This window comes from Nicotiana sylvestris, chromosome 11, assembly GCF_000393655.2.
Source record: "Nicotiana sylvestris chromosome 11, ASM39365v2, whole genome shotgun sequence".
NCBI lineage: Eukaryota > Viridiplantae > Streptophyta > Magnoliopsida > Solanales > Solanaceae > Nicotiana > Nicotiana sylvestris.
The window spans coordinates 23745882-23764205 of record NC_091067.1 but is presented as its reverse complement, the minus strand read 5'-3'; the positions used below and the strand labels follow the sequence as shown (position 1 = coordinate 23764205).

Sequence of the window (18324 nt, the reverse complement as noted above, 5' to 3'; positions counted from 1 at the left end):
CATGCATTGGGGATGATTCATTTAGTAATTATTAATGTGATTAAGTAACTTATGACTAGATTCGAGCGGATTGGTGGTGGAATCAAGAGGTAAAGCTATACTAGAAGCGTGAGTTGAGTTTGGAGCATTCGAGGTAAGTGTTTGTTCTAACTTTGGCTTGAGGGAATAGGATTAGGATGATATTTGCTACTTGCTAATGTGGAGTACGGTGTATAGGCATGGTGACGGTTATCTATGCACCGGAGTCTAGCATGACCGTGAGTCTTGATTGCTTTTAATTCGAATAATGTGACACAAGCTCCTTGTTTATTTGATAAGTTTCATATAATGTGAACGGTTGAGGAAGAATGATTTAAAAGGAGAATGTGTTGTGAATACTCCCTTGCCGGGATGTGTAGACTGATATATATATTCTCCCTTGTCGGGATATTTTGGGCTGTTAGCTGTACCCTTGCCGGGTTAAAGGTATTGAGTTGTTATTCTCCCCTGAAGGGGTCTACTATATGAAGTCAGATATTATGAACTATATTATGCGATCGTGTGGCATGCCGTCCACTTATATATGATATTATGGGATCGTGTGACACACCGTCTACTTATATATGATATTATGGGATCGTGTGGCACGCCGTCCACTTATATATGATATTATGGGATCGTGTGGCACGCCGTCCACTTATATACTATATTATGGGATCGTGTGGCACGCCATTATTTTATATATGATATTAGGGGATCGTGTGGCACGCCGTCCACTATATATATATATATATATATATATATATATATATCATGGAAACCGGAGTTTCTTCTGTTTATTTTCGATATTTCATTTTTATCTGTTACTCCCCGATAGCATGTCCCCTCCCAGTTTTACTTTGTGTTATTTTGTTATTGTTTTCTTGCACTTGTTGTATATATATCTGTACAGGTTAATTATGGTAGGTACTGTTTAGCCTCGTCACTACTTCGCCGGGGTTAGGCCAGGCACTTACCAGCACTTGGGGTCGGTTGTGCTGATGCTACACTCTGTGCATTTTGTGCACAGAGCAGAGAGCAGCTTACAGACCACGGCAGTAGGACTTCTGGGAGCTATCTTCAGTCCAGGGACTCTCGAGGTAGCCTAGCTGGCGTTCGCAGGCCAAAGTCTCTTTCCATGTTTTTTCGTTTGTTTATCTTGTATCAGACAAACATGATGTATTTTCCTTTCAGACATTGATTGTAGTATTCTGTAGTAGTCCGTGAGCTAGTGACACCAGACTCTGGGTAGCATTTTGGTTCAAACTTCCGCACTTTTGGTTCTCAGTTGCTTTAGATTTAAAGTCTTCCGCTTAAATTTTGTCTCGTTTATTATATTGTTTGGAAGAAAGCAAAAAAAATGTTTTATATATTTGGCTTGCCTAGCTCCGATAGTAGGCGCCATCACGACACCCGATGGTGGGAAATCCGGGTCGTGACAAGTTGGTATCAGAGCCAGGTTACTTAGGTCTCACAACTCACGGATAAGCTCAGTAGAGTCTGAGGGATCGGTACGGAGACGTCTGTATTTATCCCGCAGAGGCTACTGAGTTAGGAAAACTTCACCTTGTTCATTCTTGTCGTACGATTTTGTTTCTCAAGTACTGATTGTCTTTCTACTCTGTTCTTTCGCAGATGGCGAGGACACGTGCTTCCTCTTCTACCGCGCAACAGCCTGAGCCCCCAGCAGCAGCCCCTAGTAGGGGCAGAGGGCGAGGCCGAGGCCGTGCCAGAGGCCGAGGCCGAGGCCGGGGCAAAGCTCAGCCCCGAGCAGCATTTCCAGCGACGGAGCCTCAGGTCGATTTTGAGGAGGAGGTTCCGGCCCCAGCTGTTCCAGTGGGCCCAGCTCAGGTCCTAGAGGGTTTCATAGCCACTCCAGTGCTTCAGGATGCTTCGGTCCGACTGGTAGGCTTTATGGAGGGCATTTTTCTAGAGCGAGTTTGCTTCCCGTGGCTCCAACCACATCTCAGGCTGAGGGAGGAGTTCAGACTCCCGATACTCGTACTCCAGAGCCGGTAGCTCCTCAGGCTCAGATTCCAGCAGTTCAGCTAGCCGTGGCAGTTCAGCCAGCCATGGCAATTCAGCCAGCTGTGGCAGCCCAGCCAGGTATTGCGGCTCAGTCCAGCGATGGGCGGCTATGTCCGCGGATGCTTTGTGGAGGCTTGATCGTTTCACCAAGCTCTTCACAACCACATATAGTGGCACCCCCTCAGAGGATGCTCAGGATTTCATATTCAGCTGTCATGAGGTTCTACGGGCTATGGGCATTGTAGAGACCAATGGGGTCGACTTCGCCACTTTTTGCCTGGAAGGATCCGCCAAGACTTGGTGGAGGGATTTCTGTTTAGCCAGGCCAGCAGGGTCGCCATCATTGACCTGGGATCAATTTTCAGAGTTATTTATGGGGAAGTTTCTTCCAGTTACTCAGCGAGATGCTCTTCGCAGGCAGTTTGAGCATCTCCAGCAGGGTCCTATAACGGTCACCTAGTATGAGACCCGGTTCATTGATCTTGCTCGTCATGCCATTGTGATACTCCCCACCGAAAGAGAGAGGGTGCGGAGGTTTATTGATGGGTTGGCCCAGCCGATCCATGTTCAGATAGCCATGAGCGCCGGTAGTGAGATTTCATTTCAGGAGGCGGCAGATGGTGCCTGCCGGATAGAGATGGCCCTTGCTCAGGGAGGTGGTCATGGGTCTGATAAGAGGCCCCGTCATTATGGTAGATTCAGTGGTACCTCGTCTGGAGGTAGGGATTCTTATGGTAGAGGCCATCCTTCGAGGCCCTTTCAGTCAGCTCTCCAGGCTTCTCATGGTACACCAGGTGGTCGTGGTTCTCAGCCGCAGTATTCTGACCAGCAGCTCTTCAGTTCACCATCAGCACCTATCAGTGCACCACCACTTCGTTATTCTCAGTAGCCGAAGGCTTGTTATACTTGCGGCGATGTGAGTCACATTGCCAGATATTGCCCTCGAGCTTTCATCAGCTCGCAGCAGCAGGGTCCTCGCCCGATGATCCAGGCACCAGTTGCCCCACAGCCTGCCCAGCCAGCTAGAGGCGTGGGTAGAGGACATAGAGGTGGAGGTAGAGGTCTTAGAGGTGGAGCTCAGACCGCTAGAGGTAGGGGTCAACCAACAGCAGATCGTCCCAGGGATATGATTCAGGGAGGTGGGGCTCAGCCCCGTTGTTATGCTTTGCCAGCCAGGCCAGAGGCTGAGTCATCAGATGCTGTGATTACAGGTACTATTCTGGTCTGTGATAGGGATGCTTCTATGCTATTTGATCCCAGATCTACGTATTCATATGTGTCGTCCTATTTTGCACCCTATTTGGTTATGCCTAGTGACTCGTTGAGTATTCCTGTTTATGTGTCAACACCGGTGGGTGATTCTATTGTGGTCGACCAAGTTCATCGTTCTTGTATTGTAGTGTTTGGGGGTCTTGAGACCCGTGTTGATTTGTTGCTTTTGGACATGGTCAACTTCGATGTTATCCCCGTACCATGGTATCTTGGATTCCCATGCCAAGACCATGACCTTAGCCTTACTGGATTTACCCCGTTTAGAGTGGAGGGGGACTTCTGGTCATTGTACCCGCAGTGTTATCTCCTATGTGAAAGCTCGGTGTATGGTCGAGAAGGGATGTTTGGCCTACTTGGCATATGTTTGCGATTCTAGCGCGAAGGCCTCTTCTATTGATTCTGTGCCCATTGTTCGGGAGTTTCCTGAGGTTTTCCCTTTAGACTTGCTGGGTATGCCGCCCGACAAGGATATCGACTTTTGTATTGATTTGGCCCCGGGCACTCAGCCCATTTCTATCTTATCGTATGGCCCCGCCGGAGTTGAAAGAGTTAAAGGAACAGCTGCAGGATTTCCTTGAGAAAGGTTTCATCAGACCCAGTGTTTCACCTTGGGGTGCACCGGTGTTGTTTGTCAAGAAAAAGGATGGTTCGATGAGAATGTGCATCGATTACCGGCAATTGAAAAAGGTTACAATTAAGAATAAGTATACACTGCCGAGGATCAATGATTTATTCGACCAGATTTAGGGTGCGAGGGTGTTTTCAAAGATAGATTTGAGATCTGGCTACCACCAGCTAAGGATTAGGGCGTCTGATGTCCCTAAGACAGCATTTCGCACTCGGTATGGGCACTATGAGTTTTTGGTCATGTCATTTGGATAGACTAATGCCCCAACAACATTCATGGAGTTGATGAACCGAGTGTTCAGACCTTATTTGGACTTGTTCATGATAGTCTTTATTGACGATATTCTTATATACTCCCGCAGTCAGGAGGATCATGAGCATCACCTCAGAGTGGTCCTTCAAGCCTTAAAGGATAGTCAGTTGTATGCTAAGTTCTCAAAGTGCGAGTTTTGGTTGAGTTCGGTCGCATTCCTGGGTCATGTCGTATCAGCAACAGGTATTCAGGTAGACCCGAAGAAGATAGAGGCAGTCAAGAACTGGCCTTGACCAGCTTCAGCTACGGATATTCGGAGTTTCCTGGGGTTAGCAGGTTACTACCGTCGGTTCGTGGAGGGGTTTTCATCCATTGCAGCCCCTATGACCAGATTGACCTAGAAGGGTGCCCAGTTCAGGTGGTCTGACGAGTATGAGTCGAGCTTTCAGAAGCTCAAGACGGCTCTGACTACGACACCGGTATTGGTTTTGCCCACAGGTTTAGGGCCATATACGGTCTATTGTGATACGTCTCGTATTGGGCTTGGTGCAGTGTTGATGCAGGAAGGCAAAGTCATTGCTTATGCTTCGAGGCAATTGAAGATCCACGAGAATAATTATCCAGTTCATGATCTCGAGTTGGCAGCCATTGTTCATGCCCTGAAGATCTGGCGGCATTACTTATATGGCGTGACGTGTGAGGTTTACACTGATCACAAGAGTCTTCAGTATCTGTTCAAGCAGAAAGAGTTGAATTTGAGGCAGAGGAGGTGGTTAGAGTTGCTAAAGGATTATGATGTTACTATCTTATACCACCCGGGGAAGGCCAATGTGGTGGCCGATGCATTGAGCAGGAAGTCCGCCAGTATGGGTAGTCTTGCTTATATTCCAGTCAGCCAGAGATCGCTTGCTTTGGATGTTCAGGCCTTGGCCAATCATCTTGTGAGGTTGGATATTTCTGAGCCTAGCAGAGTGTTAGCTTGCACGGTTGCTCGTTCCTCACTATTAGAGCGTATCCGCGAGCGGCAGTTTGAGGATCCCCATTGTGTGTCTTGAGAGACATGGTGCAGCGTGGAGGTGCCAAGAAAGTAACCTTAGATGATGATGGTGTAATGAGATTGTAGGGGCGAGTTTGTGTGCCCAATGTTGATGGGATTCGAGAGTTGATCTTAGTAGAGGTCCACAGTTCTCGGTATTCTATTCACCCAAGAGCCGCGAAGATGTATCAGGATCTGAGGCAGCACTATTGGTGGCGTAAGACGAAGAAAGACATCATTGCGCATGTGGCTCGGTGTTTGAATTGTCAGCAGGTTAAGTACGAGCATCAAAGACCTGGTGGTCTATTTCAGAGAATTGCACTTCCCGAGTGGAAGTGGGAGAGGATTACGATGGATTTCGTTACTGGACTTCCGATGACTCAGAAAAAGTTTGATGCAGTTTGGGTCATTGTTGATAGGCTGACCAAGTTAGCGCATTTTGTTCCTGTTGCAGCCACCTATTCGTCTGAAAGGTTAGCCGAGATTTATATCAGGGAGATTGTTCGCCTTCATGGGGTGCCGCTATCTATCATTTCGGATCGGGGTACGCAGTTTACCTCGCATTTATGGAGAGCGGTTCAGCGAGAGTTGGGCACCCAGGTTGAGTTGAGTACAGCATTTCATCCCCAGACGGACGGTCAGTCTGAGAGGACTATTCAGATTCTTGAGGACATGCTCCGAGCCTGTGTCATTGATTTTGGAGGCTCGTGGGACTAGTTTTTGCCTTTAGCAGAGTTCGCCTACAACAACAGCTACCAGTCCAACATTCAGATGGCTCCGTATGAGGCGTTGTATGGTAGGCGATGTCGGTCTCCAGTTGGATGGTTTGAGCCGGGAGAGGCTCGATTATTGGGTATGGATCTGGTTCAGGAGGCCTTGGACAAGGTCAGGATTATTCAGGATAGACTTCGTACAGCTTAGTCCAGACAGAAGAGTTATGCAGACCGCAAGGTCAGAGATGTTGCTTTCATGGTTGGTGAGCGGGTATTGCTCTGTGTATCTCCTATGATGGGCGTGATGAGATTTGGGAAGAAGGGCAAGCTCAGCCCTAGGTTCATCGGTCCATTTGAGATTCTTGATCGTGTGGGAGAGGTGGCTTATAGACTTGCCTTGCCACCTAGCTTGTCAGCTGTGCATCCCGTGTTTCATGTATCTATGCTCCGGAAGTATCGCGGAGATCCATCGCACGTGTTAGATTTCAGCACTGTCCAATTGGACAAGGATCTGTCATATGAGGAGGAGCCGATGGCTATTCTAGACCGACAGGTTCGACAGTTGAGGTCGAAGAGTTTTCCTTCGGTGCGTGTTCAGTGGAGAGGTCAGCCTCCTGAGGCATCGACCTGGGAGTCCGAGTCCGATATGCGGAGCCGTTATCCTCATTTATTTCCCGACTCAGGTACTTCTTTCTTTTGTCCGTTCGAGGACGAACGGTTGTTTTAGAGGTGGAGAATGTGACGACCCAAGGGGTCATCACCGTAATTCTTCCTTGTTCCGTGCTCCCGAGGCCTTGAAAACCTCGCTTTTAGTCGCCTCGATTTGCATGCGCAGTTCGGGCGCGTAGCCGGAAAGTTTTTATGTTAGAATATGTGGATTTTGTGAAATATTTGATGAATTTTGGTATTAATATGCATAATGTTGACCTTGGTCAACATTTTGGGTAAACGGACCCGGACCTGTGATTCTTTCTAGAAAAATATGGGACTTGGGCGTGTGCCCAGAATCAAATTCCGAGGTCCCAATCCCGAGAAATGAATTTTTGAAAGAAATTGTCTTTCTGAAATTTGATATGAAAATTTGAAATGAAAAGGAGTTAGAAAATATAGGTATCGGGCTCGTATTTTGGTTCCGACGTCCGGTACAAGTCTTAAATATGTGTTAAGCACTATCTGTAAAGTTTGGCTAAAAACGGACGTCATATGACGTGTTTCGAACTAAAAATGGAGAATTTGAGTTATGAAAGTTGAAGAAAGAAAAATCATGTGTTTGAGGCTTGATCCTATGTATATGATGTTATTTTGGCGATTTGATCGCACGAGTAAGTCCGTAAGATATTTTTAAGGTTGTGTGCATGTTTGGTTTGGAGCCCCGAGGGCTCGGGTGAGTTTTGAATGGGGCCCGGGAGGTCTTGGACTTAAGAAAATGCAGGTTCAGGTGTTGCAGACACCAGCGCGGCCGTGGTCATTTCCGCGCGGTCCGCGCTGGAGCCGCGCGGCCGCGATGCCTTTCTGTGCGGTCCGCGTGGCTGAGTCTGAGGGCTAGGGTTTCAGGTCAACCAGCGCGGCCGCGCACCAAAACAGTGCGGTCCGCGCTGGAAGGGTTCAGAGAAGCCCCAATTTTTCTCCCACTCGGCGCGGCCGCAACACATTTTTGTGCGGTCCGCGCCAGGTCCTCAGAAAGGTATACAAGTTCGGAAAATCTCAGTCATTTTTCACTTTTCAAAAACCCAAAACCTAAGAGGCGATTTTCCAAACAACTTTTCTTCTCCAAAACGATTGGTAAGTGATTTCTAACTTAATTTCTTTATTCCTTAACATCTTTTAACATAATTTCAACTTCAAATCAAAGATTTTCATGGGGAAAATTGGGTGTTTTGGATAGAACCTAGGTTTCTACAAATTGAGAAGTTGGACCTCAATTTGGGGTCTGATTTAAAAACAAATCATATATTTGAATTCATGGGGGAATGCGTAACTGGGTTTTGTTCCAAACCTCGAGTTTCGACCACGTGGGTCCGGGGGTATTTTTGACCTTTTTGGGAAAAACCTTGAAAAATCTATTTTCATGCATTGGGGATGATTCATTTAGTAATTATTAATGTGATTAAGTAACTTATGACTAGATTCGAGCGGATTGGTGGTGGAATCAAGAGGTAAAGCTATACTAGAAGCGTGAGTTGAGTTTGGAGCATTCGAGGTAAGTGTTTGTTCTAACTTTGGCTTGAGGGAATAGGATTAGGATGATATTTGCTACTTGCTAATGTGGAGTACGGTGTATAGGCATGGTGACGGTTATCTATGCACCGGAGTCTAGCATGACCGTGAGTCTTGATTGCTTTTAATTCGAATAATGTGACACAAGCTCCTTGTTTATTTGATAAGTTTCATATAATGTGAACGGTTGAGGAAGAATGATTTAAAAGGAGAATGTGTTGTGAATACTCCCTTGCCGGGATGTGTAGACTGATATATATATTCTCCCTTGTCGGGATATTTTGGGCTGTTAGCTGTACCCTTGCCGGGTTAAAGGTATTGAGTTGTTATTCTCCCCTGAAGGGGTCTACTATATGAAGTCAGATATTATGAACTATATTATGGGATCGTGTGGCACGCCGTCCACTTATATATGATATTATGGGATCATGTGGCACGCCGTCCACTTATATATGATATTATGGGATCGTGTGGCACGCAGTCCACTTATATATGATATTATGGGATCGTGTGGCACGCCGTCCACTTATATACTATATTATGGGATCGTGTGGCACGCCGACCACTTATATATGATATTAAGGGATCGTGTGGCACGCCGTCCACTATATATATATCATGGAAACCGGAGTTTCTTCTGTTTTTTCCGATATTTCATTTTTATCTGTTACTCCCCGATAGCATGTCCCCTCCCATTTTACTTTGTATTATTTTGTTATTATTTTCTTGCACTTGTTGTATATATATCTGTACAGGTTAATTGTGGTAGGTACTGTCTAGCCTCGTCACTACTTCGCCGGAGTTAGGCCAGACACTTACCAGCACATGAGGTCGGTTGTGCTGATGCTACACTCTGTGCATTTTGTGCACAGATCAGGGAGCAGCTTACGGACCGCAGCAGTAGGACTTCTGGGAGCTATCTTCAGTCTAGGGACTCTCGAGGTAGCCTAGCTGGCGTTCGCAGGCCGAAGTCCCTTTCCATGTGTTTTTCGTTTGTTTATCTTGTATCAGACAAACATGATGTATTTTCCTTTCAGACATTGATTGTAGTATTCTGTAGTAGTCCGTGAGCTAGTGACACCAGACTCTGGGTAGCATTTTGGTTCAAACTTCCGCACTTTTGGTTCTCAGTTGCTTTAGATTTAAAGTCTTCCGCTTAAATTTTGTCTCGTTTATTATATTGTTTGGAAGAAAGCAGGAAAAATATTTATATATTTGGCTTGCCTAGCTTCGATAGTAGGCGCCATCATGACACTTTGGTGGAAAATCCGAGTCGTGACAATGTACCACCTACAATACCTGAGGATGAAATAATTGTCGAATTGATCCAAGAGGATGTTGATAGTGAAGTAGACAAATGGAAATATGTGGTTTTTATGTATGTTATTGGTGGAACACCAATGATTGGGGCTATGGAAAGGTTTATAGTTGGGCAGGGGAGCTTTTCTGTTAAACCTAAGGTATATTACCATAATGAAGGGTATTTTGTAGTGAATTTTTCAAATCTAAAGGAAAGGAATATGGTGATGTACTCTGGGCCTCACATGCTTAACAACAGGCCTGTAGTAGTTAAGCAATGGACTGCTGATTTTGATTTTGATGAAGAAGACTTAAAGACTATACCAATATGGGTGAAGTTGCCAATTCTACCTTTGAGCTGCTGGAGTACAAGTGCATTGAGCAAAATTGGGAGTGATCTAGGCCAACCCATATATGGTGATGCTTGTACTTCAAACATTGAAAGAATTTCTTATGCAAGAATTTTAGTGGAGGTAGATGTCACTAAGGAGCTACCAAAGAATATTAAAGTGAACGATCTTAAAGGGAGAGTTATGGTGCAAGAAGTGTGGTATGATTGGAAGCCCAACTATTGTGCAAATTGTATGAGGATAGGACATAACTATCAGCAACATCAGCAGAACAAAGTAGTACCAGACAAGAAGACAGGGCAACAACAGCAAAGACCACCTATAAAACAAAGGACTGAATGGAAGCTAATTAACACAGGATCAGGAATCCAAAGACAACACTAGCAGGAAATGAAAGCAAGAGTAAATGAGCAGCAAAAAGAAAGTGGCAAAGTAGGAGCAACTGATGAACAATGGCAACAAGTTAAAAGCAAAGTCAACAACTAAAGGACAAAAAGTATTTGTACTTGAGCATCAAATACAAGTACTGAATGGTTTTAACAGTTTAAGAGAGACAAGCTAGGATCAAAATATGAAGAGAAATGAAGAATGCAATACAAGTAGAGGAGGGGAGGTAGTGGTGGTACATAAAAATAATACAATTGCTTCATGTTAGTAACATGAAATGTTAGAGAGTTTAATAAAGTGTTTAAGCACAAGGAATTAAAGGAGTTCGTGAAGACAAATAAAGTAAATATTATAGAAATATATGAACATAGAGTAAGTGAAATAAAAACTGATAAGATAATTACAAATACACTACCTGGGTGGAAAATGGTGCCATAATGTATCCAATACATGCAAAAAAAGAATTTGGGTGATTTAAAATCCAAATGTAGTGCAGTTCACAATGATAGGAAGTTATGCACAACTGATACATGGGGTTGTAAAGAGCATTACAAGCAAGACTAAGTTTTAATTTTCTGCAATATATGGATTACATAACATAAATGATAGGAAAGCATTATGGGACATGGTAAGGACCATAGAGAAACAAGTCAGGGAGCCATGGTTACTAATGGAAGACTTCAATTCAATCATGGGAGCTGAAGATAGAATGCAAGGCAGGGATGTGCAGGATAGTGAAACAAAGGATATCAGAGAAGTAATTGAGGAATGTAATTTGGCTGAATTACCTACAATAGGTAGATCATATACATGGACTAATAGCCATGTATTCAGTAGAATTGATAAAGCTTTGGTTAATGACAAATGGATGCTCAACATGCCTCCTAGACAAGTACATGTCATGAATCCTCTTTTCTCAGGCCATTCCCCCTTGGGTATTGAAATAAATATGAAATGTGATAATAAGAGAAGGCCTTTCAAGTTCTATTACTGTATGGCTGATCATCCTGAGTTAGGACAGATTGTGGAAACTAACTGAAAATGGAAAGCAGGGACAATGGAAGATATATGATAGAATTTGAAGTGTATTAAAGCAGCTCTGAAGCAGTTAAATAGCAAATAGTTCATGAATGTTAAGCAGAAAATAAATAGTATAAAAGAGGGACTGCAAGAAGTACAAGGAAGAATGAAAGATCATAATGCACCATCAAGGCTATTTGAAGAAGAGAAAGAGATAATACATCAGCTGGAGAAGTGGGATAAAATTGAGGAGTCAATTTACAAGCAAAAGTCAAGAATACAATGGCACAACTGGGGGATACCAATAATGCTTATTTCTTTGCAAGTATGAAAGGAAGGAAGGCTCAAAATCAAATCACAAAGCTCACTGATAGTAAGGGTAACACCTTAACAGACTATAAAGAGATTGAAACTAAAGTGGTTGATTTTTACAGAAATCTGTTGGGATCTACATGTGGAAGCATACCTTCAACACATCCTAGGAGGATAAGGAATGGACCAATGTTAAGTAGGAAGCAACAAATGTAACGCATAGCTCCTTTTACAAAGGAGGATGTACTTGAAGCTATGTTTTCCTAAAAAGTTTGTAGGTTGGATTATGGAGTGCATTAAAACAGTGTCCTACTCTATTAGTAATATCAATGGCAGCCCTACTATTCCATTTGATGCAAGAAGGGGTGTGAGACAGGGAGATCCTATGTCTCCATTGCTATATGTCTTAGCAATGGAATACTTGAACAGAAGTTTGAAGAACTTAAAGGATCAACCTAACTTCAACTACCACCCAAGGTGTGAAAAACTGGGTATTATCCAACTCAATTTTGCTGATGACCTACTACTTTTCTGCTGAGGAGATAGGGTGTCTGTGCAATTACTATATGAGTGTTTCAACAACTTTTCACAAGCTTCAGGCTTAGTGGCAAATTAGAATAAGAGCAGCATATATTTTGGAGGTGTTTCAAGTGCAGTACAATAGGTGACGAGGCCAATGTGTATAGGATTTTCCTGCTCGTGCTTTGTCAAATTCTAGTATAGTTTATGATATCGTCCCACAAATATTGGAACATCTATGCTACAGACTTTTAATATTTCAACTACTATTTGAGAGAATCAATTTGATGAAAAGTGAGTGATGTTTAAAACTTGTTAGTTACTTAAATAAAAACCAAGAACTTGCGGAACATTTATAATTTAAAAGAGTTGGGAATCGTTGAATTCACTTGATAATATATTACAATAAAATCTTAATTTTTTACATGTATTTCTCTAAGGAATAATTGCTTATTTCTAATACAATTATATTTATCTCACTAAGAAGTAGTCAATTAATAACACTCCGCGAGGTTATGTGATTGATTGAGATAAAACTAGTGACGATTAGACTGAAATATTTTTCTTGCTTGAATTGTGCTAAGAGGTAGTAAAAACTTAGTGAGAATATTTTTACTAAAAAACAAATTAATAATCTTGCCTACAACAATTCCTCCGTGAGAATTAAAAATGAGGCAAGCAAAATTATGAACTTGGAATAATAGTTTACTAAAAATTACTCTCACTCTACTATTTTATCCATTGGTTACTATATATCAATTTTGCTTCGTGAGAATTACAAAATCAGTATAAAAATAACTTAGAGATAAAAACTATGTAGAAGTGATAATAATGATTAATTAAAACTATTATTACGGCACAATACAAAATATAAAAAGAGAGTTTCAAGCCAAAGACGTATTAAACTGAGATAGTATATATATATATCAAGCTTCATCAACTATCCCAACAAAGAAGTTACTCCATTACTAAGTAATAAAAACTAATTTAGAATAAAGAACTTATGAAGGAAAATTATTCTTCTAAAAGAAAGACAACTAGTAGAAAATACTAAAGACAAAGAGAGAGACCAAAGATTAGTTTTCTCTCGTAAGATACACTTTTCACAATACAATATGAGTGTCTATTTATAAAAAATGTGTAGCAAATATGAGATGATGTTGCAACTTTAAGTCTTGAAGTTGTGACTTCAAAAATTGATGTTGTAACTTCAAGACTTCATGTTGTGACTTCAAAATTTGATTCATTCTTGTTTACCACGTGCATTGCTCTTTTTCCGCCTTGTTTTGCTTGTAGTACTCTTTACTCAATTCAACTTTCCTCTGCAGAACTTGTTAGAAAATATAGGAGAATTGAATATATTTATTCATGGTTTATATAAAAATCCTTATTTATACGTATGAAAATACATGAATAATTTATATTCATCAAATTCTCCCATACTTGAACTTTTACTCGTCCTTGAGGAAAAAAACATTTTTTTAATTAATTAATTTATTTATTCATTTTGAACAACTCTCTTCAAAAATCATTATTTGCTTTGTGGAGGGAAAATTTATTCAAGATAAGAATTTCCTCATTTTCTAAAACTGATTAACCTTTTCAACCTCACAAAACATTTACCTTTCTTTTGATTCTGTCACGACCCAATTTTCTAACCCGGTCGTGATGTCGCCTCTCGTGAAGACAAGGCCAGCCAACTAACCCAAATCGTATCTTTAACAATTATTAAACATAAATGAATAAATAAATACAGCTTAACGACAATAATAACCAGTGTTTAAAGCCCAACATAACCCGACCGGGGTGTCACAAGTCACGAGCATCTAAAGAAATCCTGAACACAACTACAGGGCCAATAATATACAAAATTAAATTCTGAAATTCTAAAGACAATGTCCGGTGCCGCGAACGCTGGCGGTAACCTTGCTCAGCTACAATAGTAATACCTTCAATGAGCTAATATCCCGCTACCGGGTGATCAATACCTGCAGCTGCACGCGAGGTGCAGGGAGTAAAGTGAGTACTCCGACCCAGTGAGTAATAAAAGTAACTACAGTCCGAAGATAAGAAAATCCAGTAAATACACAAAGTAAGCTAAAATCCAAATATACAGCAACATATGGAGCTGAGCAGCTAAACACCAGTATAAATACAAATACATGAATGCAATGCAATGCATATGATGGTACATTCCAGTACCCACTGCGGCGTGCAGCCCGAGCCATCCATATTTATTTATCGTCGACGGCGCTCACTGGGGGTGTGTACAGACTCCGGAGGGGCTCCTACAGCCCAAGCGCAATATCTTGGTCAGTCATTGTTACCTGACCGGTCAGCCCATTGTTACCTGACCAATTTACATCATACAGTGCCATTGTTACCACTGTTTCAAGTATATCATACAGTGTCATTGTTACCACTGTTTCAAGTATATCATACAGTGTCATTGTTACCATTGTTTCAAGTATATCATACAGTGTCATTGTTACCACTGTTTCAAGTATATCATACAGTGTCATTGGACTCCGGAGGGGCTCATACAGCCCAAGCGCAATATCTTGGTCAGTCATTGTTACCTGACCGGTCAGCCCATTGTTACCTGACCAATTTAAATAATACAGTGTCATTGTTACCACTGTTTCAAGTATATCATACAGTGTCATTGTTACCACTGTTTCGAGTATATCATATAGTGTCATTGTTACCACTGTTTCAAGTCACTTTATAATCAGTCCAGAAAATAATATAATAAGCCCCTTGGGCATTTACAAAATAGAAGTTTCCAGCCCGAAATACATTTAAAATGTCATTTGAGTTTTCAACACTTAGAATTACGGCTAAAGTTTGCAAAACAGTAATTAAAACCTTGGACTGAAATTAAATGATATTAATCCCCGAAGGATTCTACAAGTCGGCACAAGGCCCCCAAACGTGGCATTAAGCCCAAATATCATCAATACATGTGCGTATCAGTCGCCAACATATTATAAGTATCAATACAATGTGCGAATCAGTCGCCAATATACTATAATTATCACTCGGGATGGACCAAGTCACAATCCCCAATCATATACGACCCCGCACCTGCCATGGGATGCGTGTCACGCCTCAATATAGCGTTACTATGTGAAAGTCCGGGGTTTCAAACCCTCAGAACAACAGTTGCATCAATTACTCACCTCGACCGGCTACTTTTTTAGCTCGCGACGCCTTTGCCCCTCGAATTGGCCTCCACGTGCGTCGAATCTGCCCAAAATCGCAACGAATATGTCGCATTATGCTAAAGGGACAATACCCAATCGAAAGCAATCGAAAAATATCGAAATTCACGAAATTTGCAAAACCCGAGCCCCGGGACCACTTCTCAAAATCCAGAAATTGTTACATCAAAATGTTCCTTATATCGCCACGAGTCTATACATACCAAATTCACAAGAATCGGAGTCCATTTGACCCCTCAAATCCCAAATTTAGAATTTCAATTTCAAGCCCTATTTTCTTACAATTTGGCTATATTTTCATGAATTTCAAGGATGATTGCACAATATAATCTTGTATTTAGTTCATAGGACTTACCTCCTATCACTTTCCGTCAAAACCCCTTCAATTCCCGTCCAAAAGCTCTCAAGGTTACTAAAAATGGTGGAAAAATGGGTTGGGTTCGCGGATGAAATGTTAATATTTCGGAAGTAATGTTCACGGATCACTATTTACGACACTGCTCACGGATCACTATTCATTAAAATGGTTCTAACTCCATCATACGAACTCGGAATTAGACTATTCTTATTCCTATGAGTCACAAATAATAGTACGAACACAACCCTTCAATCGAAACTCAATTCGGAGCTCGTTTGCCCAGTTCAATACCCATTTCACTCGTTAAACAATTAACTCACATTTCACGTCAAAAACCCAATCGCGACTTGATGAAATTAAACCAAAATTTCCAGATCAGTCCTATAATTCATGATTTAAATTCTAGAAGTCTCGAAATCAAATTTGGATCTTTAGAACTTAAAATGAACCTTTAGATCATTACATTTATGCTCAAAACGGCAAAAATCTTCCAAAAATGACCCGTTGGGCATCCGAAACACACCCGAGGCCAGTGGGACCTCAACCAATCATTCCCACATAATTCATAACATCATTAAGACCTGCTCCAATCATCAAAACACCTCAAACAATATCAAATTATCCAAAACTCATCGAATTCAAGCCTAAGTTTCCAAAAATTTCCGAACATACACTTTCGATCAAAAACCTGACCAAACGATGTCCGAATAATCTGAAATTTTGTACACACATCACAAATGACATAAAAAAGCTACATCAACTCTCGGAATTCCATTCCGACTCCCGGATCAAAATCTCACCTATCAACCCGAATTCGCCAAAATACTAACTTTGCCAATTCAAGCTTAATTCTACCCCTGTCATCACAAAAATATTCCGGACACACTCCTAAGTCCCAAATCACCTAACGAAGCTATCCGAACCATAAAATTTGCATTTCGAGCCCTCTAACACATAAGTCAATATCCGGTTGACTTTTCCAACTTATGCTTCCTTAAGAGAGACTAAGTGTCTCAAACCTTACCAAAACTAGTTTGAATGACTTCAAATTTTGCACACAAGTCACATTCGATATTACGGACTTGCACCAACTTTCAGAATCGCATTCCGACCCCGATATCAAAATTTTCACTTCCGGTCGAATTTTCTCAAAAACCTTCAAATTCCTATATTTAGCCAAATGACTTCAAAATGACCTCCGGACATCCGAATTCACTTCCGATTGCGCTCCCAACTCCAGAATCACCATACAGAGCTATTCCCAGACTCGGAATCCCAAACGGACATCTATAACTCTGAAATGCCTTCCAACCCAAGTTTATGAAATTCTTCTAAAATACTAACTTCCACAATACACGCCGAAATGCTCACGGGTTATCCAAAACCAAATCCGGACATACGCCCAAGTCCGAAATCATTATTCGAACATGCTGGAACTTTCAGATCCCAATTCCGAGGTCGTTTACTCAAAATTCCAATCTTAGCCATTTTCTTCAACTTAAGGTTGCCGCAATGAAAAGTTTCTTTCCAATTTGACTCCGAATTTCTTGAAATTCAAATCTGACCATACGTACAAGTCAATATACCTAAAATGAAGCTGTTCATGACTTCCAACTACTGAACGATGCGCTAGAGCTTAAAACGACTGGTCGGGTCGTTACATTCTCCCCCACTTAAATAGACGTTCGTCCTCGAACGTTCCAAGAACTGCTCTTAAGTTATCTGAAATCACTGTTTAACACCTCGTGCACCTGCCCGTGCTACCACAACTCATATGGACACATTAATTTGATCAAATCTGCAGATATCCTCTTTTATCCATACAATAAGCTCAGAACCCAATTCCAACACCTGAAATTATCTACCAGACTTGTTCCCTGTATATAAACACTGTATCAACTACCACACGAGGTACCAGAACACGACTGCGTACCTTTGTTGAATTAGCACCATGCATCGCATAATTCACCATCTAACCACAATGACACTCCATGAACTTTAATAACCAAAATTCCACGACTCTGATGCTCCCAATGCATATGATGATATACCTATACATTCTGTTATAATGCTGACAATACAACCACAATGGAGGAGATGTGCAGAAATTTCTAACCAATTGTAGAGTTAACCAAACATTAATTCTCTCCTTTTTGACTAAAATCATCACCTCATTACTATCAAAATACTGGTAACTGCCTTGTAATATACCTCACATAATCCCACTGCAATGGTCCCCGATACCAATAGTCTCGCATCACCTAGTACGAGCTGCTCAGACAACCAATCACCACAGACAATGACCAACAGTCTCATATGATGCAAAAATGCGCCAATCGGCCATAATGCGAACAAGATACATAAGGAAATGATTCAGGAATGGACTGCTCAACTCACACAACTAATATGGACTTTTCCCCAGAGAATAGGAATTTATCAAGTTGTTTCATAGCACATATGGCACAATCACAATATTAAATGAGCTGACGAACACGGAACAATATATGATATTCCAACACCCCTCCTTGAGGAGCGCTATACTAAAATGAACATATCTGACTCACATGAAGCCCATAATACTATTTAAATCCATTCACCCACTTCAGGTCGATTCTGCTTGCACTAAACTAGGCTGATAGCCTTTTTTGGACCCGTAATAAGTCATTTCTTCTCATAACATGAAAGAACTAC

At 41.8% G+C, this 18324-nt stretch overlaps 1 protein-coding gene across 1 annotated transcript; it reads left to right on the top strand.

The window, feature by feature from the left end:
• The first annotated feature begins 10825 nt into the window (after positions 1-10825).
• LOC138880820 (uncharacterized) lies at positions 10826-11239 on the top strand. The gene has a single exon (XM_070161001.1). It carries the CDS (start codon positions 10826-10828, stop codon positions 11237-11239), a length of 414 nt encoding a protein of 137 aa, XP_070017102.1.
• The last annotated feature ends 7085 nt before the right edge of the window (positions 11240-18324 follow it).

Bases quoted from the DNA above. Each gene is read 5' to 3' on its own strand.
- LOC138880820 (XM_070161001.1), top strand. From the start codon at position 10,826: ATGGTAAGGACCATAGAGAAACAAGTCAGGGAGCCATGGTTACTAATG.